Here is a 27,611-nt window from a genome sequence, read left to right on the forward strand (position 1 = left end):
CTGTGCCTCACTGCCAAAGCCTCAGACTCCATTGGTGGCCTTGACATCTTCTGTCCAGCTCCTCCCTCCCAGTTACCACCTTCCTAGCACCTGACCCTCCTCCCTCCCAGTTACCTCTATTTCTCTCTCCACATCCTTATCCCTCCGTCACTCCCTCTCCCTCCCCATCCAAAAGGAACGAAAATCCCGACGGCAGTGACTTTAACAAAAAGTGAAATGTTTATTAAAAAAAACTCAAATTACCAAAACGGTAAGGGGATAGGGGAGGGAATGTGGGAGTGGGAAAGTGAGGGGATAGGGGAGGGAATGTGGGAGTGGGCAAGTGATGGGAGAGGGGAGGGGAGGGAAGGTGAGGGGAGGGGGGAGGGAGGAGTAAATGACCTCAAATGAAAAGTAACAAACAATAATAACTTACTGATGACCGGGGTGTAGTACAGAGTCTGATCCCCTCCCAAACCCATCACCCTCTGTCCCTGTCCCTCCACAATGCCGAATGCTCCAGTCACTAGTGTTCTGTGAAGGTCTTTACGAGGAAGGTGGGAGAGAACAGAGGGTGTGGGGGATGCGGGGTGGGGTGGACAGAGACATCCCATCAGGGGATCCACACAGCCGGACGCCTCTGCCCACCCCTGGGTACAGTGCTCTTCCCCCTCCCCCTCCCCCTGCAGCCCCCAACCCCCACCCCCTTCCTGCCCCTCTCCCCCCGGGGCAGCAGCCGGGGGATGCGGCTGGGCCGGGGGGTGGGAGGGGTCTGCATTAGGCCGGCCCGGCGGGCCAAGGCAAGGAGGAGCAGGAGGAAGCGAGCGAGCAGCGATGGAGGAGAGGGGATTCGGGCGACCCCACCGATGCCCTCCCTGTGTCCCCGGCTCCGGCAGGGGAGGGGCAGCCGGCTGCCCCCTGGCACCCTCCCAGCCTTGGGGAAGAGGCTGAAGAGGCTGCTCTCGCGCACCAGGCCGCAGCGCTGGGCGGTGCGGAACACAGGGGCCGGCAGCCTCAGCAGCAGGCGCAGCCAGAGCCGTAGACCGTGCCGAGGCACAGGGGGCCGAGGTGGCGGAGGGAGGAGGGCGAGAGCGAGGAGGAGGGGGAGCAGAAGGAGTGAGGGGGAGGCGGAGGAAGCGGCCCACGTTAAGGTGCAGGCTGAGAGCAGCAGGCCTACAGGGAGCAGGAGGCGAGAGTTCAGCCGGAGGGAGCTGGGGACCAGCTGGAGGGAGAGGAGGAGCAGAGGGACGAGGAGGAGAAGAAGGGAGAGGGTGAGGGAGGAGGATGAGGTGGCCCAAGCCAGGGAAGAGGATGTGAGCAAGCCGAGAGGCAGGAGGGAATATTTCTGGGGTAGATGACCTGGGAAAAACTGTAGGGCGAGGAGGAGGAGGCAGAAGAGAGCAAGGGCGAGCGAATAGGAGGAAGAGGCCCAGACCAAGGAACTGGCCGAGAGCAGCGTGAGGGTTAAGCCTCGGAGAAGGAGGCCATACTTCTGGGGAAAGAGGCCGGGGACAAGCTGGAGGGTGAGGAGGAGGAGGAGGAGGGCAAGTAAGATGAAGAGGAGTGGTGTGAGTGCGAGGGAGGCGGAGGCCCAGACTAGGCCGCAGGACGTGAACAACAGCAGGAAAGCAGGAAGCCGTAGGCCGAAGCCCAGGAGGCCCAGGCTTCCCAGGACCCCGAGCAGGAGGCCAGGCCCCAGCCAGGAACCCAGGCTGAGTAGGAGGCGCAAGGAGCCCGCAATGGCCAGGAGAGAGCCCAGGGCGGGTCGGTCCAGGGCCGGAGAGAGGAGGAGCAGCAGGGCAGCGAGGGAGGGCAGCAGGAGGAGGAGGGGTGGCCCAGCCCAGAGAAGGGCCAGCGGAGGGCCGAGGAGGAGGAGGGAGAGACGCTGGAGGGGCCGGGGGGGTGGGGAGGGGAGCAGAGAGGGGTCCTCAAGATCTGGGAGGACGAGGCCTTCTTCATATGGGTCGGAGGGAGGGGATAAGGAGGGAGGGGTTGTGGAGGGAGGGGAAGTGGAGGGGGATGGGGAGGATTGGAGCTCAAAGTAGGGCAGGGTGTCTGGAGAACCATCCCCCCTCCCTTGGACATTCTCTTCCGACCTTCCCGAGGGTGTCACCCCCAAATAGACCCTCTCCCTTCCCTCTTCCTCCTCTTCTGGGACATCCTCCTTCTCCCAAACAGCATCCCTTTCCTCTTGACCCTCAACCACCTCCCCTGGGTCACCCTCCTTCTCCCAGACATCCACCCCTCCCTCCAGTCCTTCGTCCAACCCACCCGGGACCCCCTCCCTGCTCTCCCCACCCTTTGGCCCCTGGCTGGACATCACCAGCACCCTCTCCACTCCCTCAAGTGGGGCCCCCTGGCAGAGAGAAAGGTGTTGGTCGCTGGGCTGGGTTGGAATCAAGTCCTGATGCCTCGGCCCTGTTGCACGATCTGAGGGGAGCTGGACAGCGCTCCCCGTGCCTGTTCTCCACTCCTGCCCCACCACCTCGTCCTCCCGTAGCAGAGAACAGCTTTCCAGGGAGTCTGGCCGTTGGGAAGTGTTCGACTCCTGTGGTGGGAAGAGAGGAGAGGGAGGTAGGAGAGAGAGGAGGGGTGAGGTTAGAAGGGATGGGGAGTGAGTTACATGATAAAGGGAGAAGCTGACAGTGTGTTCACTCCAGGTACCAGTTTACCCCAATACTCCCACCCCGTCCCTCACCTCTTCACCACCCTGAAACTTAACAGCCACAGGTACTCTTCATCCATTCTCTCACTGTTGATTGACAATCCCCTTCACTCCCTTCTGTCTGACCGACAATCCCCTCCCCTCCGAACCTCTCCCTCCCCTCTGTCTGACCAACAATCCCCTCCCCTCTGAACCTCTCCCTTCCTTCTGTCCGACCAACAATTCCCTCCCCTCTGAACCTCTCCCTCCCCTCTGTCCAACCAACAATTCCCTCCCCTCCGAACCTCTCCCTCCCTTCTGTCCAACCAACAATTCCCTCCCCTCCGAACCTCTCCCTCCCTTCTGTCCAACCAACAATTCCCTCCCCTCCGAACCTCTCCCTCCCCTGTCTGACCAACAATCCCCTCCCCTCCAAACCTCTCCCTTCCTTCTGTCCGACCAACAATCCCCTCCCCTCCGAACCTCTCCCTCCCCTCTGTCCAACCAACAATTCCCTCCCCTCCGAACCTCTCCCTCCCTTCTGTCCGACCAACAATTCCCTCCCCTCCGAACCTCTCCCTCCCCTGTCTGACCAACAATCCCCTCCCCTCCAAACCTCTCCCTTCCTTCTGTCCGACCAACAATCCCCTCCCCTCCGAACCTCTCCCTCCCCTCTGTCCGACCAACAATCCCCTCCCCTCCGAACCTCTCCCTCCCCTCTCTCCAACCAACAATTCCCTCCCCTCCGAACCTCTCCCTCCCCTGTCTGACCAACAATTCCCTCCCCTCTGTCTGACCAACAATCCCCTCCCCTCTGAACCTCTCCCTTCCTTCTGTCCGACCAACAATCCCCTCCGCTCCGAACCGCTCCCTCCCCTCTGTCCGACCAACAATTCCCCCCCCTCCAAACCTCTCCCTTCCTTCTGTCCGACCAACAATTCCCTCCCCTCCGAACCTCCCCCTCCCCTCTGTCCGACCAACAATTCCCTCCCTTCTGTCCAACAATTCCCTCCCCTCCGAACCGCTCCCTCCCCTCTGTCCGACCAACAATCCCCTCCCCTCCGAACCTCTCCCTCCCCTCTGTCCGACCAACAATTCCCTCCCCTCCGAACCGCTCCCTCCCCTCTGTCCGACCAACAATCTCCTCCCCTCTGAAGCTCTCCCTTCTCTCCTTCCTAGGAAGGGGGTGAGAGAGTGAAGGGAGAGAGGGGAGAGAGTGAAGGGAGAGAGGAGAGAGAGAAGGGGGAGAGAGAATGCGGAGGTGGGAGAGAGAGAAATGGTGAGGGGGAAGACAGTGAATGGAGAGGGGGCGAGAGAGTGAAGGGGAGAGGAGAGAGGGGACGGAGACGCTGGAGGTGAAATGAGGAGTGAGGCTCACTTACCGTCTGGCACTGGGTGATGACACTGTCATTGTGCGCTGTGTTCTCATCTGCCTGCAGTCCCACATCTGAGCTTTGGTCCCAGCCTTGGGTCAGACTGCTGAGGCTGCTCTCAACATCGGGGCTGTCCCTCATGCTGGCCATCGTGTCTGACTGTCCCGCGCAGGGGTCCGGCTCCTGGGGGAGGAGCACACAAGTAAGCAACATGCTGGGGAGGTGCAGAGGACACACACACATCCTCAACCTCCCACCCTTCTGGCTTCTTCACCTCTCTCTCCTCTTCTTCTGCCTCACATATCCCCTTCCCTCATCTTTACAAAACCCCTGCCCCACGCACCAATCTTCCTCCCTCCCTCTCTACTTGCAACACCCTCCCTCCCAGCAGATGCTCCCTGCCCCCTTATGGCCAGTTCCCAGCCCCACCTCGTCCTCCTCATCTTCCTCCTCCTCCTCCTCCTCGGGGGTGTCGGGCACGTCCTGGAACAGCAGCTTCTTCAGCCTCCGGTGTTCGGGAGTCTCCATCTCCCTCACTGCAGCCTTGGTTCTCTGCAGCAGCTCCTCGATCACAGAGAGGGGCCGCTCCCTCTCTACGAAGATGTGCTGCGGGAGAGACACTGGGACGTGAGACTCACACGTAAACCCCCACCCTCACACCTTCACGACCTGCCTGTGGGAAGAGGTTCGAGGGGCAGACAGAGGCGAGAGGGCGACAGAACGGAGGTGGAAGAGAAGGGGGGGAGGAGGAGAAGGAAAGGACGGTGGAGGGAGAAGGTGGTGGAGGAGGAAACAGTAAGGGGGGAGATGGTGGAGGAGAAGGTGGAGACTGTTGAGAATGGGGCTGGGGGAATTGAAGACGAGGCGGAGGGGGCGAGGGCGAGGCGGAGGGGGCGAGGGCGAGGCGGAGGGGTTCAGATGGGAAGCAGCAGTGAGCGGTGGGGAATTGAGGAGAGAGGGGAGGGAGGTGGAGGGGCTCTGAGGAGTCGAGGCTCCCTACCTTGAGCAGCTGTTCTGAGCTGGGACGATCCTGAGGGAGCTTCTGCAAGCAGGAATCGACAAAACTCCGGAACGGGGCTGACCTGCAACCGGAGCGGAGTGCGAACCCGTCAACGGGAAACCAGGTGCGGCCCACCCAGACCAGGGCAGGGCGGCATTTCAGGAGTGACTGAGGGGGGTGGGGAGAGCGAGGGGGGAGCGCGAGGGGACGGGGAGAGCGAGGGGGAGTGGGGGAGAGCGAGGGGGAGAGTGGGGTGGGACTGGAGAGGGGGCAGGGAGAGCGAGGGGACGGGGAGGGGAAGGGGGTGGGGGAGAGCGAGGGGACGGGGAGGGGAAGGCGGTGGGGGAGAGCGAGGGGAGGGGGATAGCGAGGGGGGTGGGGGAGAATAGGAGAGGGCGGAGGAAGGGAGAGGGGAGGGATGGGAAGGGGGAGACGGGGACGCAGAGCACAAGGCAGTGTGTAAGAGATGGGGGTGCGGCCAGGGAATGTGAAGGAGGAGTGGGTGTGGGAAGCTTTGAGGGAGGGTGTCCCCGATACCGGGATCGCAGGTTAGGAGCCCTGACTCTCAGTAATGTGTGGTGGGTGGGGGGGGGTGAGGAAATGACCAGGGATGCTGAGAGTAGGGAGTGAGAAAGGGAGTAGTGATTCCGGATGGGGAATGCGGAGGGAGGATGAGGGTAGAGGGGTCGTTCCTCATCAGTGCTCAGACTGCAGGCCAGGAGCCTGGCTCCAGATGACACAGGACCAGGGAGGAAGACACAGGGTGGAGGGGGAAGAGAGTGAGGGGAAGGGACAAGTCGGGTGGCAATCGGGGTCTCTCCTCACCAGTGGTCAGACTGCAGGGCAGGAGCCTGGCTCTGAGCGATGTGGTACAGGGCGCTCATTGCGTTCATGTTAAACAGGGGAGGCTTCTTCTCCGCTGGAAAAGAACAGCAGAAAGTTAGTGTGGGATGGGATGGGGAGGGGACAAAAAATGGAAATCTGTGAATTACGGAGAGCATTCTAACTGATTGCAACACCGTCTGGTATGGCACGGGGGGTGGTTACAGTACAGGATCAAAGTAACCTGCAGAGAGTTGCAAACTCAGCCAGCCCCATCACGGCACGACACGACCCAGTATCCAGGGCATCTTCAAGGAGCCATTCCCAAACGGTGGCACCCCCACCCACCCAGGACACGCCTCGTTCTCATTGCTACCATCAGGAGGCAGGGACAGAAACCTGAAGGCACTCAGATACTTCCCTCTGCCATCCGATTTCTGAATGGACACTAAACCTAGCAACACTACCTCACCACTTTGTTTTCTTTTGTGTACTAGTTATTTAACTTTTCGGTAATACACATACTCCGTGCCACCCCGCATTACAACACACCGCACTCGCGCCGCCCCGCATTACAACACACCGCACTCCGCGCCACCCCGCATTACAACACACCGCACTCTGCACCGCCCCGCATTACAACATGTCGCTTGACATACGCCAGTGATATTAAAGCTGACTCTGGAAATAGGAGAGGAGGGGAGGTGAGACCAGCTAGAGACAGGAGGCGAGGAGAAGCAGCGAAAGGAAGAGAGTGGAGGGGAGGGGAAGGGGTGAAGGAGGGGGCGAGGATGGGAAGAGGAGGAGGAGAGGGGAGGAGAGTGGGAGGGGAAGGGGTGAGGAAGAAAGGGGGAGGAGGAGAAGACAGAAGGGGAGAAGAGAGGATGAGAGGTAGAAGGGGGCATAAACAATGGCAACAATCCCCTGCTATCCAGCCCTTCCTCATCTAGGTGTCAGTCGTCAGTCCCCCACCGCAACCGCAGTGCGGCGGTGGTTCCCAAGTAGACAATATTGCCACCCTGGGGGTGGTGGCAGATGCTACATGGGCAGCGGTGGCAATTGCTTGGTAGCAAGGGATTATAGGGTTAATTTAAGAAAGGAATGACTTTGTAAGCTTTTGATCGTCAGTGGTCAATGATGACGTGGCCCACCGTTCTCTCAGTTAGCTCAGAATGCCTTATCGTTGTTGAAAAGCAATGAGACAGTTCTGTATTTGGCATATCATGAGAAATCTGGACAGAGACATTGTGTTATCTCCAGACCCACTACTGCCACTTGCTAGTAAGATTCCTGGACTCTAATCGTGCAGTGCAGTTCCTGTGAAGTAGGGTATGCCCAGAATCTGCCCTTTCAAATGATCTTCACCACACCTCTCCGGCCCGCGGCCCCATTTTATGTATCTTCAGGCAGGGCTAGTTTTTGCCTGAGCTATGATGCCATCGTAACTTCCCCCTTTATCGATCACACTGTTTGAGGTTGGACTTAAACAACAGGGTCATTAATCGGTAACGAAAATTGCAGAAGTGGAGCAAACGAGGAAGAACTGTAGACAATACAGAGAGAGGATCTGAAATGTGGATTTATACCAGCGCCAAGCAACTGACAGCAGCCCAAGTTCTGTGTGTGGAAAAGTTCCTTCAAATGAGGCAACAAAACCGTCCAGGCTCCTTGAACATTTGAAGAGAATACACTCTGATAAAGCAGACAAGAACTTGCCTTGTGTCCTGCCACTTTGTGAAAACTTCCATAAACAAAAACACTTCAAACCATGTTTGCCAGCAATTCACAACAAAACAGCAATGGCATGTGTGTTTCATACAATATTTCATTGCTCATTGCTAAATCTGGTAAACTCAACACAACTCAGAATCAAAATCAGGTTTAATATCACCGGCACGTCTCATAAAATTTGTTAACTTAACACAGAACGACAATGCAATACATGATAATATAGTGAAAGAATAATTACAGTAAGTATATCTACATTAAATAGTTCAATTAAAAATAGTGCAAAAACAGAAATTTTAAAAAGTGAGGCAGCATTTATGGGTTCAATGTTCATTTAGGAACCAGATGGCAGAGGAGAAGAAACTGTTCCTGAATCGCTGAGAGTGTGCCTTCAGGCTCCTGTACCTCCCAATCACCACCTAAATGCCCCTTCTGATCACCACCTAGACACATCTCCACCCCGTCTGTCTCAACGTCCGTCCAAATCACCACCCAGACAACACTCCTCCACGTCTGCCTCAACATCCCTCCCAATCACCACCGAGACAACACTCCCCCATGTCTGTCTCAACGTCCCTCCCAATCACCACCCAGACACCTCTCCCATGTCTGTCTCAACATCCCCCCCAATCACCAACCAGACACAACTCCCCCACGTCTGTCTCAACATCCCCCCCATCACCAACCAGACACAACTCCCCCACGTCTGTCTCAACATCCCCCCCAATCACCAACCAGACACAACTCCCCCACGTCTGTCTCAACATCCCCCCAATCACCACCGAGACAACACTCCCCCACGTCTGTCTCAACGACCTCCCAATCACCACCCAGACATAACTCCCCAATGTCTGTCTCAATGTCCCTCCCAATCACCACCCAGACACAACTCCCCCACGTCTGTCTCAACGTCCCTCACAATAACCACCCAGACACATTTCCCCCACATCTGTCTCAATGTCCCCCCAATCACCACCCAGACACAACTCCCCCACGTCAGTCTCAACATCCCTCCCAATCACCACCCAGACACATCTCTCCAACGTCTGTCCCAACATCCCCCCCAATCACCACCCAGACACATCTCCCCCACGTCTGTCTCAACATCCCTCCCAATCACCACCGAGACAACACTCCCCCACGTCTGTCTCAACGTCCCTCCCAATCATCACCCGGATACAACTACCCCACGTCTGTCTCAATGTCCCTCCCAATCACCACCCAGGCACATCTCTCCCACGTCTGTCTCAACATCCCCCCGATCACCACCCAGACACACTCCCCCACGTCTGTCTCAACGTCCCTCCCAATCACTACCCAGACACATCTCCCCCACGTTTGTCTCAACGTCCCTCCCAATCACCACCAAGACAACACTCCCCAATGTCTGTCTCAATGTCCCTCCCAATCACCACCCAGACACATCTCCCCCACGTCTGTCTTAACATCCCTCCCAATCACCACCCAGACACATCTCCCCCACGTCTGTCTCAACGTCCCTTCCAATCACCACACAGACACAACTCTCCCACGTCTCAACGTCTCTCCCAATCACCACCCAGACACAACTCCCCCACGTCTGTCTTAACGTCCCTCCCAATCACCACCCAGACACATCTCCCCCACGTCTGTCTCAACGTCCCTCCCAATCATCACCCAGACACATCTCTCCCACGTCTGTCTCAACATCCCCCCGATCACCACCGAGACAACACTCCCCCACGTCTGTCTCAACATCCCCCCAATCGCCACCCAGACACAACTCCCCCACGTCTGTCTCAATGTTCCTCCCAACGTCCCTCCCAATCACCACACAGACAACACTCCCCCTCATCTGTCACAACGCTCCTCCCAATCACCACCCAGACACATCTCCCCAACATATGTCTCAACGTCCTTCCCAATCACCACCCAGACACAACTCTCCCACGTCTCAATGTCCCTCCCAATCACCACCCAGACACAACTCCCCCACGTCTGTCTCAACGTCCCTCCCAATCACCAAGACAACACACCCCCACGTCTGTCTCAACGTCCCTCCCAATCACCACCCAGACACAACTACCCCACGTCTGTCTCAACGTCCCTCCCAATCATCACCCTGACACAACTCCCCGTCTGTCTCAACGTCCCTCCCAATCATCACCCTGACACAACTCCCCGTCTGTCTCAACGTCCCTCCCAATCACCATCCTGACACAACTCCCCCACGTCTGTCTCAACGTCCCTCCCAATCACTAAGACAACACACCCCCACGTCTGTCTCAACGTCCCTCCCAATCACCACCCAGACACAACTACCCCACGTCTGTCTCAACGTCCCTCCCAATCATCACCCTGACACAACTCCCCGTCTGTCTCAACGTCCCTCCCAATCATCACCCTGACACAACTCCCCGTCTGTCTCAACGTCCCTCCCAATCACCATCCTGACACAACTCCCCCACGTCTGTCTCAACGTCCCTCCCAATCACTACCCAGACACATCTCCCCCACGTTTGTCTCAACGTCCCTCCCAATCACCACCCAGACACAACTCTCCCACGTCTGTCTCAATGTTCCTCCCAACGTCCCTCCCAATCACCACCCAGACAAAACTCCCCCACGTCTGTCTCAACGTCCCTCCCAATCACCACCCAGACACATCTCTCCCACGTCTGTCTCAACATCCCCCCGATCACCACCGAGACAACACTCCCCCACGTCTGTCTGAACGTCCCTCCCAATCACCACACAGACAACACTCCCCCATGTCTGTCTCAACGTCCCTCCCAATTACCACCCAGACACATCTCCCCCACGTGTGTCTCAACGTTCCCCCCAATCACCACCCAGACACATCTCCCCCACGTCTGTCTCAACGTCCTTCCCAATCACCACCCAGACACAACTCCCCCACGTCTGTCTCAATGTTCCTCCCAACGTCCCTCCCAATCACCACACAGACAACACTCCCCCACGTCTGTCACAATGCTCCTCCCAATCCCCACCCAGACACATCTCCCCAACATCTGTCTCAACGTCCCTCCCAATCATCACTCTGACACAACTCCCCCACGTCTGTCTCAGCGTCCCTCCCAATCACCACCCAGACACAACTCTCCCACGTCTCAACGTCCCTCCCAATCACCACCCAGACATATCTCCCCCACGTCTGTCTCAACGTCCCTCCCAATCACCACCCAGACACATCTCCCCCACGTCTGTCTCAACGTCTCTCCCAATCATCACCCTGACACAACTCCCCCATGTCTGTCTCAACGTCCCTCCCAATCACCACCCAGACACATCTCTCCCATGTCTGTCTCAACATCCCCCTGATCACCACCGAGACAACACTCCCCCACTTCTGTCTCAACATCCCTCCCAATGACCACCCAGACAACACTCCCCCACGTCTGTCTCAACGGCCCCCCCAATCACCAAGACAGATCTCCCCCACGTCTGTCTCAACGTCCCTCCCAATCACCACCCAGACACATCTCCCCCACGTCTGTCTCAACGTCCCCCCCAATCACCACCCAGACACATCTCCCCCACGTCTGTCTCAACGTCCCCCCCAATCACCACCCAGACACATCTCCCCCACGTCTGTCTCAACGTCCCTCCCAATCACCACCAAGACAACACTTCCCCACGTCTGTCTCAACATCCCTCCCAATCACTACACAGACACATCTCCCCCACGTCTGTCTCAACGTCCCTCCCAATCACCACACAGACACATCTCCCCCACGTTGGTCTCAACGTCCCCCCCAATCACCACACAGACAACACTCCCCGACCTCTGTCTCAACGTCCCTCCCAATCACCACCGAGACAACACTCCCCCCACGTCTGTCTCAATGTCCCTCCCAATCACCACCCAGACACATCTCCTCCACGTCTGTCTCAACGTCCCCCCAATCACCACCCAGACACATCTCTCCCACGTCTGTCTCAACATCCCCCCGATCACCACCGAGACAACACTCCCCCACGTCTGTCTCAACGTCCCTCCCAATCGCCACCCAGGCACAACTCCCCCACGTCTGTCTCAATGTTCCTCCCAACGTCCCTCCCAATCACCACACAGACAACACTCCCCCTCGTCTGTCACAACGCTCCTCCCAATCACCACCCAGACACATCTCCCCAACATATGTCTCAACGTCCTTCCCAATCACCACCCAGACACAACTCTCCCACGTCTCAACGTCCCTCCCAATCACCACCCAGACACAACTCCCCCACGTCTGTCTCAACGTCCCTCCCAATCACCAAGACAACACACCCCCACGTCTGTCTCAACGTCCCTCCCAATCACCACCCAGACATATCTCCCCCACGTCTGTCTCAACGTCCCTCCCAATCACCACCCAGACATATCTCCCCCACGTCTGTCTCAACGTCCCCCCAATCACCAAGACAGATCTCCCCCACGTCTGTCTCAACGTCCCCCCCAATCACCACCCAGACACATCTCCCCCACGTCTGTCTCAACGTCCCTCCCAATCACCACCAAGACAACACTTCCCTATGTCTGTCTCAACGTCTCTCCCAATCACCACCCAGACACATCTCCCCCACGTCTGTCTCAATGTCCCTCCCAGTCACCACCGAGACAACACTCCCCCACATCTGTTTCAACGTCCCTCCCAATCACTACACAGACACATCTCCCCCACGTTGGTCTCAACGTCCCCCCCAATCACCACACACAGACAACACTCCCCGACCTCTGTCTCAACGTCCCTCCCAATCACCACCCAGACACAACTCCCCCACGTCTGTCTCAACGTCCCTCCCAATTACCACCCTGACAGATCTCCCCCACGTCTGTCTCAACGTCCCTCCCAATCACCACCCAGACACATCTCCTCCACGTCTGTCTCAACGTCTCCCCAATCACCACTGAGACAACACTCCCCCACGTCTGTCTCAACGTCCCTCCCAATCACCACCCAGACACAACTCCCCCACATCTGTCTCAACATCTCTCCCAATCACCACCCAAATACATCTCCCCCACATTTGTCTCAACGATCCTCCCAAGCACCACCCAGATAACACTCCCCCACGTCTGTCTCAACGTCCCTCCCAATCACCACCAAGACAACACTGCCCCACGTCTGTCTCAACGTCCCTCCCAATCACCACCGTGACAACACTCCCGCACGTCTGTCTCAACGTCCGTCCCAATCACCACCAAGACAACACTCCCCCACGTCTGTCTCAATGTCCCTCCCAATCACCACCCAGACAGATCTCCCCCACGTCTGTCTCAACGTCCCTCCCAATCACCACCGCGACAACTCTCCCACGTCTGTCTCAACGTCCCTCCCAATCACCACCCAGACACATCTCCTCCACGTCTGTCTCAACGTCCCTCCCAATCATCACCCGGATACAACTACCCCACGTCTGTCTCAATGTCCCTCCCAATCACCACCCAGGCACATCTCTCCCACGTCTGTCTCAACATCCCCCCGATCACCACCCAGACACACTCCCCCACGTCTGTCTCAACGTCCCTCCCAATCACTACCCAGACACATCTCCCCCACGTTTGTCTCAACGTCCCTCCCAATCACCACCAAGACAACACTCCCCAATGTCTGTCTCAATGTCCCTCCCAATCACCACCCAGACACATCTCCCCCACGTCTGTCTTAACATCCCTCCCAATCACCACCCAGACACATCTCCCCCACGTCTGTCTCAACGTCCCTTCCAATCACCACACAGACACAACTCTCCCACGTCTCAACGTCCCTCCCAATCACCACCCAGACACAACTCCCCCACGTCTGTCTTAACGTCCCTCCCAATCACCACCCAGACACATCTCCCCCACGTCTGTCTCAACGTCCCTCCCAATCATCACCCAGACACATCTCTCCCACGTCTGTCTCAACATCCCCCCGATCACCACCGAGACAACACTCCCCCACGTCTGTCTCAACATCCCCCCAATCGCCACCCAGACACAACTCCCCCACGTCTGTCTCAATGTTCCTCCCAACGTCCCTCCCAATCACCACACAGACAACACTCCCCCTCATCTGTCACAACGCTCCTCCCAATCACCACCCAGACACATCTCCCCAACATATGTCTCAACGTCCTTCCCAATCACCACCCAGACACAACTCTCCCACGTCTCAATGTCCCTCCCAATCACCACCCAGACACAACTCCCCGTCTGTCTCAACGTCCCTCCCAATCATCACCCTGACACAACTCCCCGTCTGTCTCAACGTCCCTCCCAATCACCATCCTGACACAACTCCCCCACGTCTGTCTCAACGTCCCTCCCAATCACTAAGACAACACACCCCCACGTCTGTCTCAACGTCCCTCCCAATCACCACCCAGACACAACTACCCCACGTCTGTCTCAACGTCCCTCCCAATCATCACCCTGACACAACTCCCCGTCTGTCTCAACGTCCCTCCCAATCATCACCCTGACACAACTCCCCCACGTCTGTCTCAACGTCCCTCCCAATCACCACCCAGACACAACTACCCCACGTCTGTCTCAACGTCCCTCCCAATCATCACCCTGACACAACTCCCCGTCTGTCTCAACGTCCCTCCCAATCACCATCCTGACACAACTCCCCCACGTCTGTCTCAACGTCCCTCCCAATCACTACCCAGACACATCTCCCCCACGTTTGTCTCAACGTCCCTCCCAATCACCACCCAGACACAACTCTCCCACGTCTGTCTCAATGTTCCTCCCAACGTCCCTCCCAATCACCACCCAGACAAAACTCCCCCACGTCTGTCTCAACGTCCCTCCCAATCACCACCCAGACACATCTCTCCCACGTCTGTCTCAACATCCCCCCGATCACCACCGAGACAACACTCCCCCACGTCTGTCTGAACGTCCCTCCCAATCACCACACAGACAACACTCCCCCATGTCTGTCTCAACGTCCCTCCCAATTACCACCCAGACACATCTCCCCCACGTGTGTCTCAACGTTCCCCCCAATCACCACCCAGACACATCTCCCCCACGTCTGTCTCAACGTCCTTCCCAATCACCACCCAGACACAACTCCCCCACGTCTGTCTCAATGTTCCTCCCAACGTCCCTCCCAATCACCACACAGACAACACTCCCCCACGTCTGTCACAATGCTCCTCCCAATCCCCACCCAGACACATCTCCCCAACATCTGTCTCAACGTCCCTCCCAATCATCACTCTGACACAACTCCCCCACGTCTGTCTCAGCGTCCCTCCCAATCACCACCCAGACATATCTCCCCCACGTCTGTCTCAACGTCCCTCCCAATCACCACCCAGACACATCTCCCCCACGTCTGTCTCAACGTCTCTCCCAATCATCACCCTGACACAACTCCCCCATGTCTGTCTCAACGTCCCTCCCAATCACCACCCAGACACATCTCTCCCATGTCTGTCTCAACATCCCCCTGATCACCACCGAGACAACACTCCCCCACTTCTGTCTCAACATCCCTCCCAATGACCACCCAGACAACACTCCCCCACGTCTGTCTCAACGGCCCCCCCAATCACCAAGACAGATCTCCCCCACGTCTGTCTCAACGTCCCTCCCAATCACCACCCAGACACATCTCCCCCACGTCTGTCTCAACGTCCCCCCCAATCACCACCCAGACACATCTCCCCCACGTCTGTCTCAACGTCCCCCCCAATCACCACCCAGACACATCTCCCCCACGTCTGTCTCAACGTCCCTCCCAATCACCACCAAGACAACACTTCCCCACGTCTGTCTCAACATCCCTCCCAATCACTACACAGACACATCTCCCCCACGTCTGTCTCAACGTCCCTCCCAATCACCACACAGACACATCTCCCCCACGTTGGTCTCAACGTCCCCCCCAATCACCACACAGACAACACTCCCCGACCTCTGTCTCAACGTCCCTCCCAATCACCACCGAGACAACACTCCCCCCACGTCTGTCTCAATGTCCCCCCCAATCACCACCCAGACACATCTCTCCCACGTCTGTCTCAACGTCCCTCCCAATCACCACCCAGACACATCTCCTCCACGTCTGTCTCAACGTCCCCCCAATTACCACCCAGACACATCTCTCCCACGTCTGTCTCAACATCCCCCCGATCACCACCGAGACAACACTCCCCCACGTCTGTCTCAACGTCCCTCCCAATCGCCACCCAGGCACAACTCCCCCACGTCTGTCTCAATGTTCCTCCCAACGTCCCTCCCAATCACCACACAGACAACACTCCCCCTCGTCTGTCACAACGCTCCTCCCAATCACCACCCAGACACATCTCCCCAACATATGTCTCAACGTCCTTCCCAATCACCACCCAGACACAACTCTCCCACGTCTCAACGTCCCTCCCAATCACCACCCAGACACAACTCCCCCACGTCTGTCTCAACGTCCCTCCCAATCACCAAGACAACACACCCCCACGTCTGTCTCAACGTCCCTCCCAATCACCACCCAGACATATCTCCCCCACGTCTGTCTCAACGTCCCTCCCAATCACCACCCAGACATATCTCCCCCACGTCTGTCTCAACGTCCCCCCCAATCACCAAGACAGATCTCCCCCACGTCTGTCTCAACGTCCCCCCCAATCACCACCCAGACACATCTCCCCCACGTCTGTCTCAACGTCCCTCCCAATCACCACCAAGACAACACTTCCCTATGTCTGTCTCAACGTCTCTCCCAATCACCACCCAGACACATCTCCCCCACGTCTGTCTCAATGTCCCTCCCAGTCACCACCGAGACAACACTCCCCCACATCTGTTTCAACGTCCCTCCCAATCACTACACAGACACATCTCCCCCACGTTGGTCTCAACGTCCCCCCCAATCACCACACACAGACAACACTCCCCGACCTCTGTCTCAACGTCCCTCCCAATCACCACCCAGACACAACTCCCCCACGTCTGTCTCAACGTCCCTCCCAATTACCACCCTGACAGATCTCCCCCACGTCTGTCTCAACGTCCCTCCCAATCACCACCCAGACACATCTCCTCCACGTCTGTCTCAACGTCCCCCCAATCACCACTGAGACAACACTCCCCCACGTCTGTCTCAACGTCCCTCCCAATCACCACCCAGACACAACTCCCCCACATCTGTCTCAACATCTCTCCCAATCACCACCCAAATACATCTCCCCCACATTTGTCTCAACGATCCTCCCAAGCACCACCCAGATAACACTCCCCCACGTCTGTCTCAACGTCCCTCCCAATCACCACCAAGACAACACTGCCCCACGTCTGTCTCAACGTCCCTCCCAATCACCACCGTGACAACACTCCCGCACGTCTGTCTCAACGTCCGTCCCAATCACCACCAAGACAACACTCCCCCACGTCTGTCTCAATGTCCCTCCCAATCACCACCCAGACAGATCTCCCCCACGTCTGTCTCAACGTCCCTCCCAATCACCACCGCGACAACTCTCCCACGTCTGTCTCAACGTCCCTCCCAATCACCACCCAGACACATCTCCTCCACGTCTGCCTCAACGTCCCCCCAATCACCACCGAGACAACACTGCCCCACGTCTGTCTCAACGATCCTCCCAATCACCACCCAGACACATCTCCCCCACGTCTGTCTCAACGTCCCTCCCAATCACCACCCAAATACATCTCCCCCACATTTGTCTCAACGATCCTCCCAATCACCACCCAGATAACACTCCCCCACGTCTGTCTCAACGTCCCTCCCAATCACCACCGAGACAACACTCCCCCACGTCTGTCTGAACGATCCTCCCAATCACCACCGAGACACATCTCCCCCACGTCTGTCTCAACTTCCCTCCCAATCACCACCCAGACAACACTCCCCCACGTCTGTCTCAACGTCCCTCCCAATCACCACCCAGACACAACTCCCCCACGTCTGTCTCAACGTCCCCCCAATCACCACCCTGACACAACGCCCCCACGTCTGTCTCAACGATCCTCCCAATCACCGCCGAGACAACACTCCCCCACGTCTGTTTAAGGCCCAGGGGCAGCAATAGCAGACAAACGTCACTTACCCAGTTCAATGCAGGTAATGCCCAGAGACCACACGTCCACCTTCCCGTCATACTGACCTTCGTCCATGGCCAGGATCACCTCCGGGGCCATCCTACGGAAGAGACAGGGTCAGGGGTCACAGAGCAGAGACGCAGGTCAAGTAGAAGGGAGTATGGTGGGCAGAGCAGAAGCTCACAGGAGGTCACAGTGTGATACGATCAGTTTGGCACACAAAACTCAGATGGTGTTCAATGCAGACAAATGTGAGGTGTAGCACTTTGGGAGGTCAAATGTAAAGGGACAGGACATGGTTAATGGCAGGATCCTTTACAGTTTGGTCACCCCATTACAGGAAGGGTGTGGAGGCTTTGCAGAGGATGCGGAAGAGATTTGTGCAGAAGGCATGAGCTGAAAGGAGAGGGTAGACAAACTTGGGTTGTTGTATCTGAAGCGGAAGAGGCTGAGGGGAGACCTGATAGATCTTACAGATGTCTCTCTGTGTATCTTTCATCAGATACACAGAATTGGAAATGGAATTGGTTTATTAAGCCACACCTACTGAGATCCAGTGAAAAGCTTGTCTACGTACTGTTCATACAGATCGTTACACAGCGCATTGAGGCAGAGCAAGGGAAAACAATAACAGAGACCAGAATTAAAGTGCTACCGTACAAAGAACCCGCAGGCAGGCAGTAAGGTACAAGGTCATAAGATAAGGGTGGACAGCTGGCATCTTTAACCCCAGGATGAAAATGTCTTATACTAAAGTGCATACATTTAAGGTGAGGGGGTGATGTTCAAAGGAGATGAGGGGGTCGGGGGAAGAGAGCAAGGTTTTTTTTGCGCAGAGGTGATTATTGCCAGGGATGGTGGTGGAGGCAGATATGACAGAGGCTGTCAGACGCGTGGAAATGGAGGGAGAGGCACACTGTCGGCAGAAGGAATAATATTGCTTACCAGTATGGTGTTCCTACAAAGGAGTTGGCAGGAGCAACGATGGATGCCGATCCGAAATCGGCAAGCTTCACCTGTCCTGGTTCAGTCAGAAGAACATTCCCTGCCTTCACATCTCTGGAGCAAGAAGGAAAGCATCAGTCACTCAGCACGAAGGCAAATCATTCCAGGCTGGCTCAGACTCCCAGCTGCCTGTCTTCGGCCCATATCCCTCTAAACCTTTCCTATCCACGTACCTGTCCGAGGGTCTTTTAAATGTAGCTGCCTCGATCACTTCTTCTGACAGCTCATTCCCTCAGGGTGAAAAAGTTGCCCTTGCATTGCTGTTAAATCTCTCCCCTCTCACCTTAACCCTGTGCCCCCCCCCCCGTTATTGATTGCCCAACCCTGGGGAAAAAGACTGCAGATTCACCTTATCTGTGCCCCTCGTGGTTTTACACCCCTCAGTCTCCCGCACACCAGGGAATAAAGTGGTTCTGAAAATCATGATAACCATTTTCACTGTCGATTCCAGTGTCATGTGCAAACTTACTAACCACATCTCGTACATTCTCATCCAAACTGTGAATAGAGATGGTAACAGAAAAGGGCCCAGCACTGACTCCTGGGAATCACCACTAGTCACAGACCTCCAGTCCGAGAAACAACCTCCCACCCTCACCCTCTGCTCCCCACTGTCAAGCCAGTTGTTTGTCCAGTTACTGTCGAAGGTTGTCATAGATCACAGTGGGACATTGATAGGATGCAGAGTTGGGCAGACTGAGTTAGAGATGGAAAAGTGTGAAGTGATTCACTTTGCAAGGTCAAACAAAGGCAGAATACAGGGTTAATGGCAGGAACAGGGTTCAAATCCATCGATTCTTCAAACTAATAAGAAAATGTTGCCAGGATTGTTAGGAAAGTGTATAGTCTATTGACTAATAGTTGGGGGATGAGTTCAAATGCCACGAGGTAAAGTTACAGCTCGATAGAACTGGTCAACCCACACTTGGAGTCCTGTGTTCAGTTAGAGGACGGATGTGGAAGCTTTAGGGAAGGTGCAGAGGAGATTGATCTGTTATTCACAGTTTTAGAGATACACACTGTAACAGCCTCTTCCAGCCCAAAGACCCCAATCACACCCATGTAAATATCTACCAGAATGCTGTTTGCATTACAGAGCAATTATTAGGAAAGACTGAGAGAGCTTAGGCTTTCCTCTTCCGAGTGAAGGAAGATGAGAGGCAACTCGATGCAGGTGTATATAGAAATAGACATATAGTCCTTGTCCAAGATTCCCAAAAGGTTAACTTGCAGATTGAGTCCGTGGTGAGGAAGGCAAATGCAATGTTGGCATTTATTACGAAAGCACTACAATATAAAAGCAAGGATGTAATACCAAGGCTTTCTAAGACCTTATAAGTCAGATCAGACTTGGTAAGGTACAGAAGGAATAGAGTGGTGGAGGAGGAGGTGGAGCAACAGATAGAGGGGGAAGGGTGGGAGGACACAGGGAGAGGGAGGGGAGGATAGGTGTAGGGACAAAGGGAAGCAAGAGTAGTTCAAAGGATAGAGGGAGGAGAAGTATAGGATGGATTGAGGAGAAATTTCTTCAGCCAGAGGGTGAATCTGTGGAATGCATTGACACAGACGACCAAGGAGGCCAAGTCATTTAAAGTGGAAGTTGACAGGTTCATGATTAATTATTATGGAGAATGGGGCTGGGAGCAAAAATAAAACAGCCATGATGGAATGGTGGAACAGACTCGACGGACCAGATGGCCTAATTCTACTCCGTCGTCTTATGGTCTACTAAGGTGGTAAGAGGCTTAAACTGAGTGGACAGCCAGAGACTTTTGCCCAGAGTAGAAATGGCTCATTTGAGGGGCATAATTTTAAGGAGGGAGGGAGATATGGGGGAGATGCCAGAGGCAGGTCCTTTTACAAAGACTGACCAGTGTGGGAATGCGTTGCCAGGGGTGGTGGGAGAGGCAGATCCATTCGGGATATACAAGAGACTTTTAGATAGGCACATGGATGATGGAAAGACGGAGGGAAGGGTTAGAGTGATGGTGTAGGTTAAAAGGTCAGCACAATATCGTGCGTTGAAGGGTTTAGACGCCATGTGATCTGACCCTCCAGAACAGGGAACCTTACTGAAGTCTATATACCACATGTACCACCCTGCCCTAGTTACCTGTGGATAAGGTTGTGGGAGTGCAGATACGCCAGTCCGTAGAGAGCGCCGTGGATAATGGCGGCGATTTCCATCTCTTGCAGCGGCTTCCGGTGCACTGGGAAGCATGAGGCAAGGGTCAGGCCAGGATTGTTGGACCAACCTCCGGTGGCGAGGAGTCAGGACAGAGGGCCAAGGTAGGACAGCACACACATACCTCCCCACCTCACATGCACCCTCTGCCCCCTCACCGTCCCATCCCGCAGTCTGAACACAGTGCAATCTCCTCCCCCCTCACACATTTCTGCTCCCTGCCATCTGCCCCCACCCCCCCACGTTCCCTCTCGCCACCTCTGGCACCCCAAACTCCTTTCTGCCGCTTCCCCCACGCTCTCTCGGCATCTCTCACCTCCTCCCCTCCCTCCAAGTCATTGGGTATATTTAAAGTGGAGGCTGACATGTTCTTGATTCATCAGGGTGTCAAATGTTACGGGGCGAAGGCAGGAGAATGGGGAGATAAATCAGCCACGATGGAATAGCGCAGCAGACTCGATGGGCAGAAAGGTTCGATTATCTGAGACGTTTTTTGTTGCACCTCTGCACATGGGGACTGCCAATAAACTTTGTACAAGCCCCTGGGTGGGGTCAAAGTGAGGTGGGACCACACACTTACCCTCCAGCAGGTCCGACACTGATCCCAGACAGTACTCCATCACCAGCTGTAGGGAGAGGAGCAGGAGGAGGGGGGTAGTTAAGGCAGGAGGAGGTGCAGAGGTGGTGGAGCCGACGTGTAGGGTGAGGGAAGGTAGGGACACGCTGGGCGTTCGTGACGATGGGCTCAGGCTGGAGTTTAAAGGTGAGGGGTGGGAAAATGGGGGGAGAGGGAGAGGGAGGAGGGGGAGAGGGGAGGGGGAGAGGGGAGATGGGGAGGGAGAGGGGGAGATGGGGAGGGGGAGATGGGGAGGGGGAGATGGGGAGGGGGAGATGGGGAGGGGGAGATGGGGAGGGGGAGATGGGGAGGGGGAGATGGGGAGGGGGAATGAGAGGAGGGGGAATGAGAGGAGGGGGAATGAGAGGAGGGGGAATGAGAGGAGGGGGAATGAGAGGAGGGGGAATGAGAGAAGGGGATGGAAGGAGGAGACACGGGGTGGGGGGAGGTGGTGAGGAGGGGAATGGGGAGTTGAGACAGGGAGGGGAAATGGGGGGCAAGGGAAGGGATACTGACTGAGTACAGGATGAGGGGTGGGTACGAGGAGGGGGTTGTATCACCCACCCAGGCCGTGTGCTCCCGGAGGTAGCAGCCCCGGAAGGCGATGGTGTTGGGATGCTGGAGCAGTCGCAGGAACTTCACCTCCTTCACGATGTCCTGCCACCTCTGCACAGGGGAGAGAGAATGCAGGGTGAGGGCAGGCCGGGAAAGCACACACACCCACCACACCAACCTGAACCCAGTGACAGTCCTGGAACCCAAATGGCCACACAATGTGGGCAAACCAGACCACTCCATCCCACCCTGGCACCTTCCCCTACCCCCAACCCTCTGCCTTCCTATTCCCCCCTCCTTCCCTGCATTCCCTCACCTCGCCCAATCCCTCCCTCTCTCTCCACCCCGGCACCCTCCCCTACTCCCAACCCTCCGCCTTCCTATTCCCCCTCCCCACATCCCCTCACCTCACTCAATCCCTCCCTCTCCCCCGACACCGGCACCCTGATCCATACCTCACTGGACTGCTTCCCACCGTACGACATCTTCTTGATGGCAACAACTTCCCCATTCCTCACGTCTCGCGCCTGTGGGATGGGACAGAGGGGGTCAGTGCAATGGGAGGGGGCACTGTGTGCTGAGCAAGGTGCCGGATACACCCAGGAAGGGGGGCGGGGGGAGTGCGGAGTTGTTGGTGCACTGGGAGCCCTTAACATGATCGATGTACCAGGCAAAATGTCATCTCTACTCAGAGGTGGGGGCAAGAGTCTGTGTTGGGGGTTGGGGATTGGGGTGAAGGGGTCTGTAACCCCAGGGGTGGGGGAAGGGGTCATCGGGTTTGTAAGGGGGGGAAGGGATATGTAACCGGGGTTGCAGGGGGATGGGGTCTGTGACCAGGGTAGGGGGGGCAGTGGGGGAGGAGGTCTCCGACCAGGGAGGTGGAGGGTCTGTATAACTATGGTGGGGGGGGGGAGTCATCAGGTTTGTAAGTGGGGAGGGATGTGTAACTGGGGGTGATGATGTCTGTGACCAGGGTGGGGGGGAGGAGATCTGTGACTAGGGGTGGGGGGTCTGTAACCAGGGTGAATGGGTCTGTGACCAGGGTGGGGGTGGGGGTGGGGGGGGGGAGGTCTGTGATTGGGGGGGAGGGGTCTGTAACCAGGGTGGGGGTCTGTAACCACTCACGAAGTAGACAGCTCCGAAGCTGCCGTGGCCAATCTCACGTAAGTCAGCAAAGAATTCCTCGGGGTCACCGCGGTCAAAGAGACGTCCCGACATCCCTGTCCTCCTCCCGCCAGGCAGCATGGCTTCGTCCAGGGGTCAGGGGTCGTCCTGCTCCACCCCCGCCCCCCCTCGGACCCGGCGAAGGAGCAGGGGATGCGGCAGCTGTGGGGGGGGGTGGGGGGAGAGAGAAAGGAAAGCATCAGTGTGGGCTGTGTCAGCAAGCGGGGTGGGGAGGGAAGTGGTGAACTGAGGCGAAGGGATTCAAATAGGGATGGGGGGGGGGGCGGTCAGAGAACAATATTTACCAAGCACGTTTCATAGACGATGTAGTCCAAAGTGCTTCACAACGCGATAAAGTGCAAACATCAGGGTCAAGACAAAAAGATGTCAGTTAGAAGCAAAGCTAAACAAATAGGTTTAGAGTTGTCGTTTACACGTGACAATTAAGTCTGCATCCCTTATAGTTTTAGGAAAGGAATTCCACAATTTTGGAGTGTAGTTCAGGGAAACTGACCTGCCAATTATCTTGTAAGGAAACAAGAGAAAATCTGCAGACGCCAGAAATCCGAGCAACACACACAAAAAGCTGGAGGAACTCAGCAGGCCCAAAACATCAACTGTACTTTTTTTACATAGATGCTGCCTCGTCTGCTGAGCTCCTCCAGCTTTTTGCATGTGTATCTTTTACCAGAGATAGTTTAAAATTTAAGAGACCGATGGAAGAAAACCTGAGAGTTTGAACAGGATTACAAAAAAGTGATTCAATGATGTTCTCTGGTCCCAGACCATTAAAAGCTTTAAAAACAGGTAAGAGAAATTTAAAATCAATTTCTAAAGGATACAGGAAGCCAATGCAGAGTAGCTACGACAGAGCGACATGCTCCTCATCCTGGTTTTAATTAAAAGTGTAGCATTGGTGTCCTGAACGAATTATTTTTATCAGTAGATCGCTTTGGAAGGCCAGTGAATTGCAGTCATTTGATCCATTCGACATAAAGGCGTGAATTAGTTTTTCAGTATCATCACGTGACAGAAATGGATGCACTGTAGCTTTCCAACATCTGCTATATATTGAAATGTTGCTGTGCTCACTCTTTTTTTAAATAAGGGTTTTAAAATTGAAATCTGAGGCAAGAAAACAACCTCGGATAGTTACCTGTGACCCAACTTCCCTTGTTTATCAAGAAGTTTATCTCATTTGACTTTGGGGCCAGCCAGAACGACTTCACTTTTATCCTCATTTCGTTTTAGTAATTATTGCAGCCGTAGCAGAGTCAGAGAGTTGTCATTCTCAGTCTCGGCCGAGATGTGTGTCATCTGCAGAGCTACGAGATGAAGGGCAGCATGCAAAAGAAGAAGGGGCGATTGAGGGGACTGCCGCGGTCGGTGGTGTGGGGGGAGATGCGGGAGTGAAGCTGCGGTGGGTGAGGACAGTCTCCCCGCTGCTGTTGGCTCTGACACCCGGGGACTGCCCGCGGTCGGTGGTGTGGGGGGAGATGCGGGAGTGAAGCTGCGGTGGGTGAGGACAGTCTCCCCGCTGCTGTTGGCTCTGACACCCGGGGACTGCCCGCGGTCGGTGGTGTGGGGGGAGATGCGGGAGTGAAGCTGCGGTGGGTGAGGACAGTCTCCCCGCTGCTGTTGGCTCTGACACCCGGGGACTGCCCGCGGTCGGTGGTGTGGGGGGAGATGCGGGAGTGAAGCTGCGGTGGGTGAGGACAGTCTCCCCGCTGCTGTTGGCTCTGACACCCGGGGACTGCCGCGGTCGGTGGTGTGGGGGGAGATGCGGGAGTGAAGCTGCGGTGGGTGAGGACATGTTCCCGCTGCTGTTGGCTCTGACACCCGGGGACTGCCCGCGGTCGGTGGTGTGGGGGGAGATGCGGGAGTGAAGCTGCGGTGGGCGAGGACAGTCTCCCCGCTGCTGTTGGCTCTGACACCCGGGGACTGCCCGCGGTCGGTGGTGTGGGGGGAGATGCGGGAGTGAAGCTGCGGTGGGCGAGGACAGTCTCCCCGCTGCTGTTGGCTCTGACACCCGGGGACTGCCCGCGGTCGGTGGTGTGGGGGGAGATGCGGGAGTGAAGCTGCGGTGGGCGAGGACAGTCTCCCCGCTGCTGTTGGCTCTGACACCCGGGGACTGCCCGCGGTCGGTGGTGTGGGGGGAGATGCGGGAGTGAAGCTGCGGTGGGCGAGGACAGTCTCCCCGCTGCTGTTGGCTCTGACACCCGGGGACTGCCCGCGGTCGGTGGTGTGGGGGGAGATGCGGGAGTGAAGCTGCGGTGGGCGAGGACAGTCTCCCCGCTGCTGTTGGCTCTGACACCCGGGGACTGCCGCGGTCGGTGGTGTGGGGGGAGATGCGGGAGTGAAGCTGCGGTGGGTGAGGACAGTCTCCCCGCTGCTGTTGGCTCTGACACCCGGGGACTGCCCGCGGTCGGTGGTGTGGGGGGGAGATGCGGGAGTGAAGCTGCGGTGGGCGAGGACAGTCTCCCCGCTGCTGTTGGCTCTGACACCCGGGGACTGCCCGCGGTCGGTGGTGTGGGGGGGAGATGCGGGAGTGAAGCTGCGGTGGGCGAGGACAGTCTCCCCGCTGCTGTTGGCTCTGACACCCGGGGACTGCCCGCGGTCGGTGGTGTGGGGGGAGATGCGGGAGTGAAGCTGCGGTGGGCGAGGACAGTCTCCCCGCTGCTGTTGGCTCTGACACCCGGGGACTGCCCGCGGTCGGTGGTGTGGGGGGAGATGCGGGAGTGAAGCTGCGGTGGGCGAGGACAGTCTCCCCGCTGCTGTTGGCTCTGACACCCGGGGACTGCCCGCGGTCGGTGGTGTGGGGGGAGATGCGGGAGTGAAGCTGCGGTGGGTGAGGACAGTCTCCCCGCTGCTGTTGGCTCTGACACCCGGGGACTGCCCGCGGTCGGTGGTGTGGGGGGAGATGCGGGAGTGAAGCTGCGGTGGGTGAGGACAGTCTCCCCGCTGCTGTTGGCTCTGACACCCGGGGACTGCCCGCGGTCGGTGGTGTGGGGGGAGATGCGGGAGTGAAGCTGCGGTGGGCGAGGACAGTCTCCCCGCTGCTGTTGGCTCTGACACCCGGGGACTGCCCGCGGTCGGTGGTGTGGGGGGAGATGCGGGAGTGAAGCTGCGGTGGGCGAGGACAGTCTCCCCGCTGCTGTTGGCTCTGACACCCGGGGACTGCCCGCGGTCGGTGGTGTGGGGGGAGATGCGGGAGTGAAGCTGCGGTGGGCGAGGACAGTCTCCCCGCTGCTGTTGGCTCTGACACCCGGGGACTGCCCGCGGTCGGTGGTGTGGGGGGAGATGCGGGAGTGAAGCTGCGGTGGGCGAGGACAGTCTCCCCGCTGCTGTTGGCTCTGACACCCGGGGACTGCCCGCGGTCGGTGGTGTGGGGGGAGATGCGGGAGTGAAGCTGCGGTGGGCGAGGACAGTCTCCCCGCTGCTGTTGGCTCTGACACCCGGGGACTGCCCGCGGTCGGTGGTGTGGGGGGAGATGCGGGAGTGAAGCTGCGGTGGGTGAGGACAGTCTCCCCGCTGCTGTTGGCTCTGACACCCGGGGACTGCCCGCGGTCGGTGGTGTGGGGGGAGATGCGGGAGTGAAGCTGCGGTGGGCGAGGACAGTCTCCCCGCTGCTGTTGGCTCTGACACCCGGGGACTGCCCGCGGTCGGTGGTGTGGGGGGAGATGCGGGAGTGAAGCTGCGGTGGGTGAGGACAGTCTCCCCGCTGCTGTTGGCTCTGACACCCGGGGACTGCCCGCGGTCGGTGGTGTGGGGGGAGATGCGGGAGTGAAGCTGCGGTGGGCGAGGACAGTCTCCCCGCTGCTGTTGGCTCTGACACCCGGGGACTGCCGCGGTCGGTGGTGTGGGGGGGAGATGCGGGAGTGAAGCTGCGGTGGGTGAGGACAGTCTCCCCGCCCGGACCTTTCCCAGGAAGGGGAGATGTGATCACAGGCCGGTGGGGAGGGGCAGGTTCCCTCCCTTTCTCACCGACTGCCACCCCGAGCCCCGCTCCCTCCCCTCACATTACCGGCCGAACCCTCCCCTCCGCCCTCAACTCCCCTCCCCTCCCCTCCCCTCCGTCCCCTCGACCTCACCCTCCTCCGCCGCCAGTCCCTCCAAGCCGCTCCACTTCCGATTTATCTACCCCACTTCCTGCGTTCCGTCCATTTGCCGTTCCCCCTCCTAGACGCACTTCCTGTGTCCGTCCGACCTTCCTTCACCCAACGTCCCTGCTCCGGAACCTTTCTCCACCTCCACCTCTCCCTCTCGGTTCTCCAACTGTTATCCCTCCTTCCCTCCATTCTTTCTTTTTCTTCCCCTATCCCCTACCTCACCTTTCCTTCTGCTCCCTTTATCCTTTCAACTACTCTTGCTTCCCTTTCCCTCCGTCCCGACGCCTATCCTCCTCTCTCTATCTAGTAGTCATAGTCATAGTTTATTGATCCCGGGGGAAACTGGTTTTCGTTACAGTTGCTCCATAAATAATTAAATAGTA

The 27,611-nt window shown here is 57.2% G+C and overlaps 1 protein-coding gene across 3 annotated transcripts; it reads right to left on the reverse strand.

The window, feature by feature from the left end:
- Positions 1-194: 194 nt before the first annotated feature.
- Positions 195-27,311, reverse strand: LOC140192553 (uncharacterized). 3 transcript variants are annotated; one of them, XM_072250119.1, is made up of 14 exons: positions 27,211-27,283; positions 24,276-24,444; positions 23,081-23,281; positions 22,411-22,482; positions 21,965-22,066; positions 21,365-21,410; positions 20,713-20,809; positions 18,540-18,653; positions 17,603-17,694; positions 5,822-5,915; positions 4,997-5,078; positions 4,426-4,602; positions 4,006-4,179; positions 195-2,527 (listed from the first exon to the last, which is right to left on the reverse strand). In XM_072250119.1, exons 3-14 carry the CDS (start codon positions 23,198-23,200, stop codon positions 593-595), a joined length of 3,105 nt encoding a protein of 1,034 aa, XP_072106220.1. In that variant the 5' UTR covers positions 23,201-23,281; positions 24,276-24,444; positions 27,211-27,283; the 3' UTR covers positions 195-592. The 3 variants fall into 3 exon arrangements, with proteins under 3 accessions (XP_072106220.1, XP_072106219.1, XP_072106221.1); XM_072250118.1 differs by lacking the exon at positions 24,276-24,444 and having other exon boundaries at positions 27,211-27,311; XM_072250120.1 differs by lacking the exons at positions 21,365-21,410; positions 21,965-22,066; positions 23,081-23,281; positions 24,276-24,444; positions 27,211-27,283.
- Positions 27,312-27,611: the final 300 nt, after the last annotated feature.

Source organism: Mobula birostris, unplaced genomic scaffold (assembly GCF_030028105.1).
Source record: "Mobula birostris isolate sMobBir1 unplaced genomic scaffold, sMobBir1.hap1 scaffold_1647, whole genome shotgun sequence".
Lineage (NCBI taxonomy): Eukaryota > Metazoa > Chordata > Chondrichthyes > Myliobatiformes > Myliobatidae > Mobula > Mobula birostris.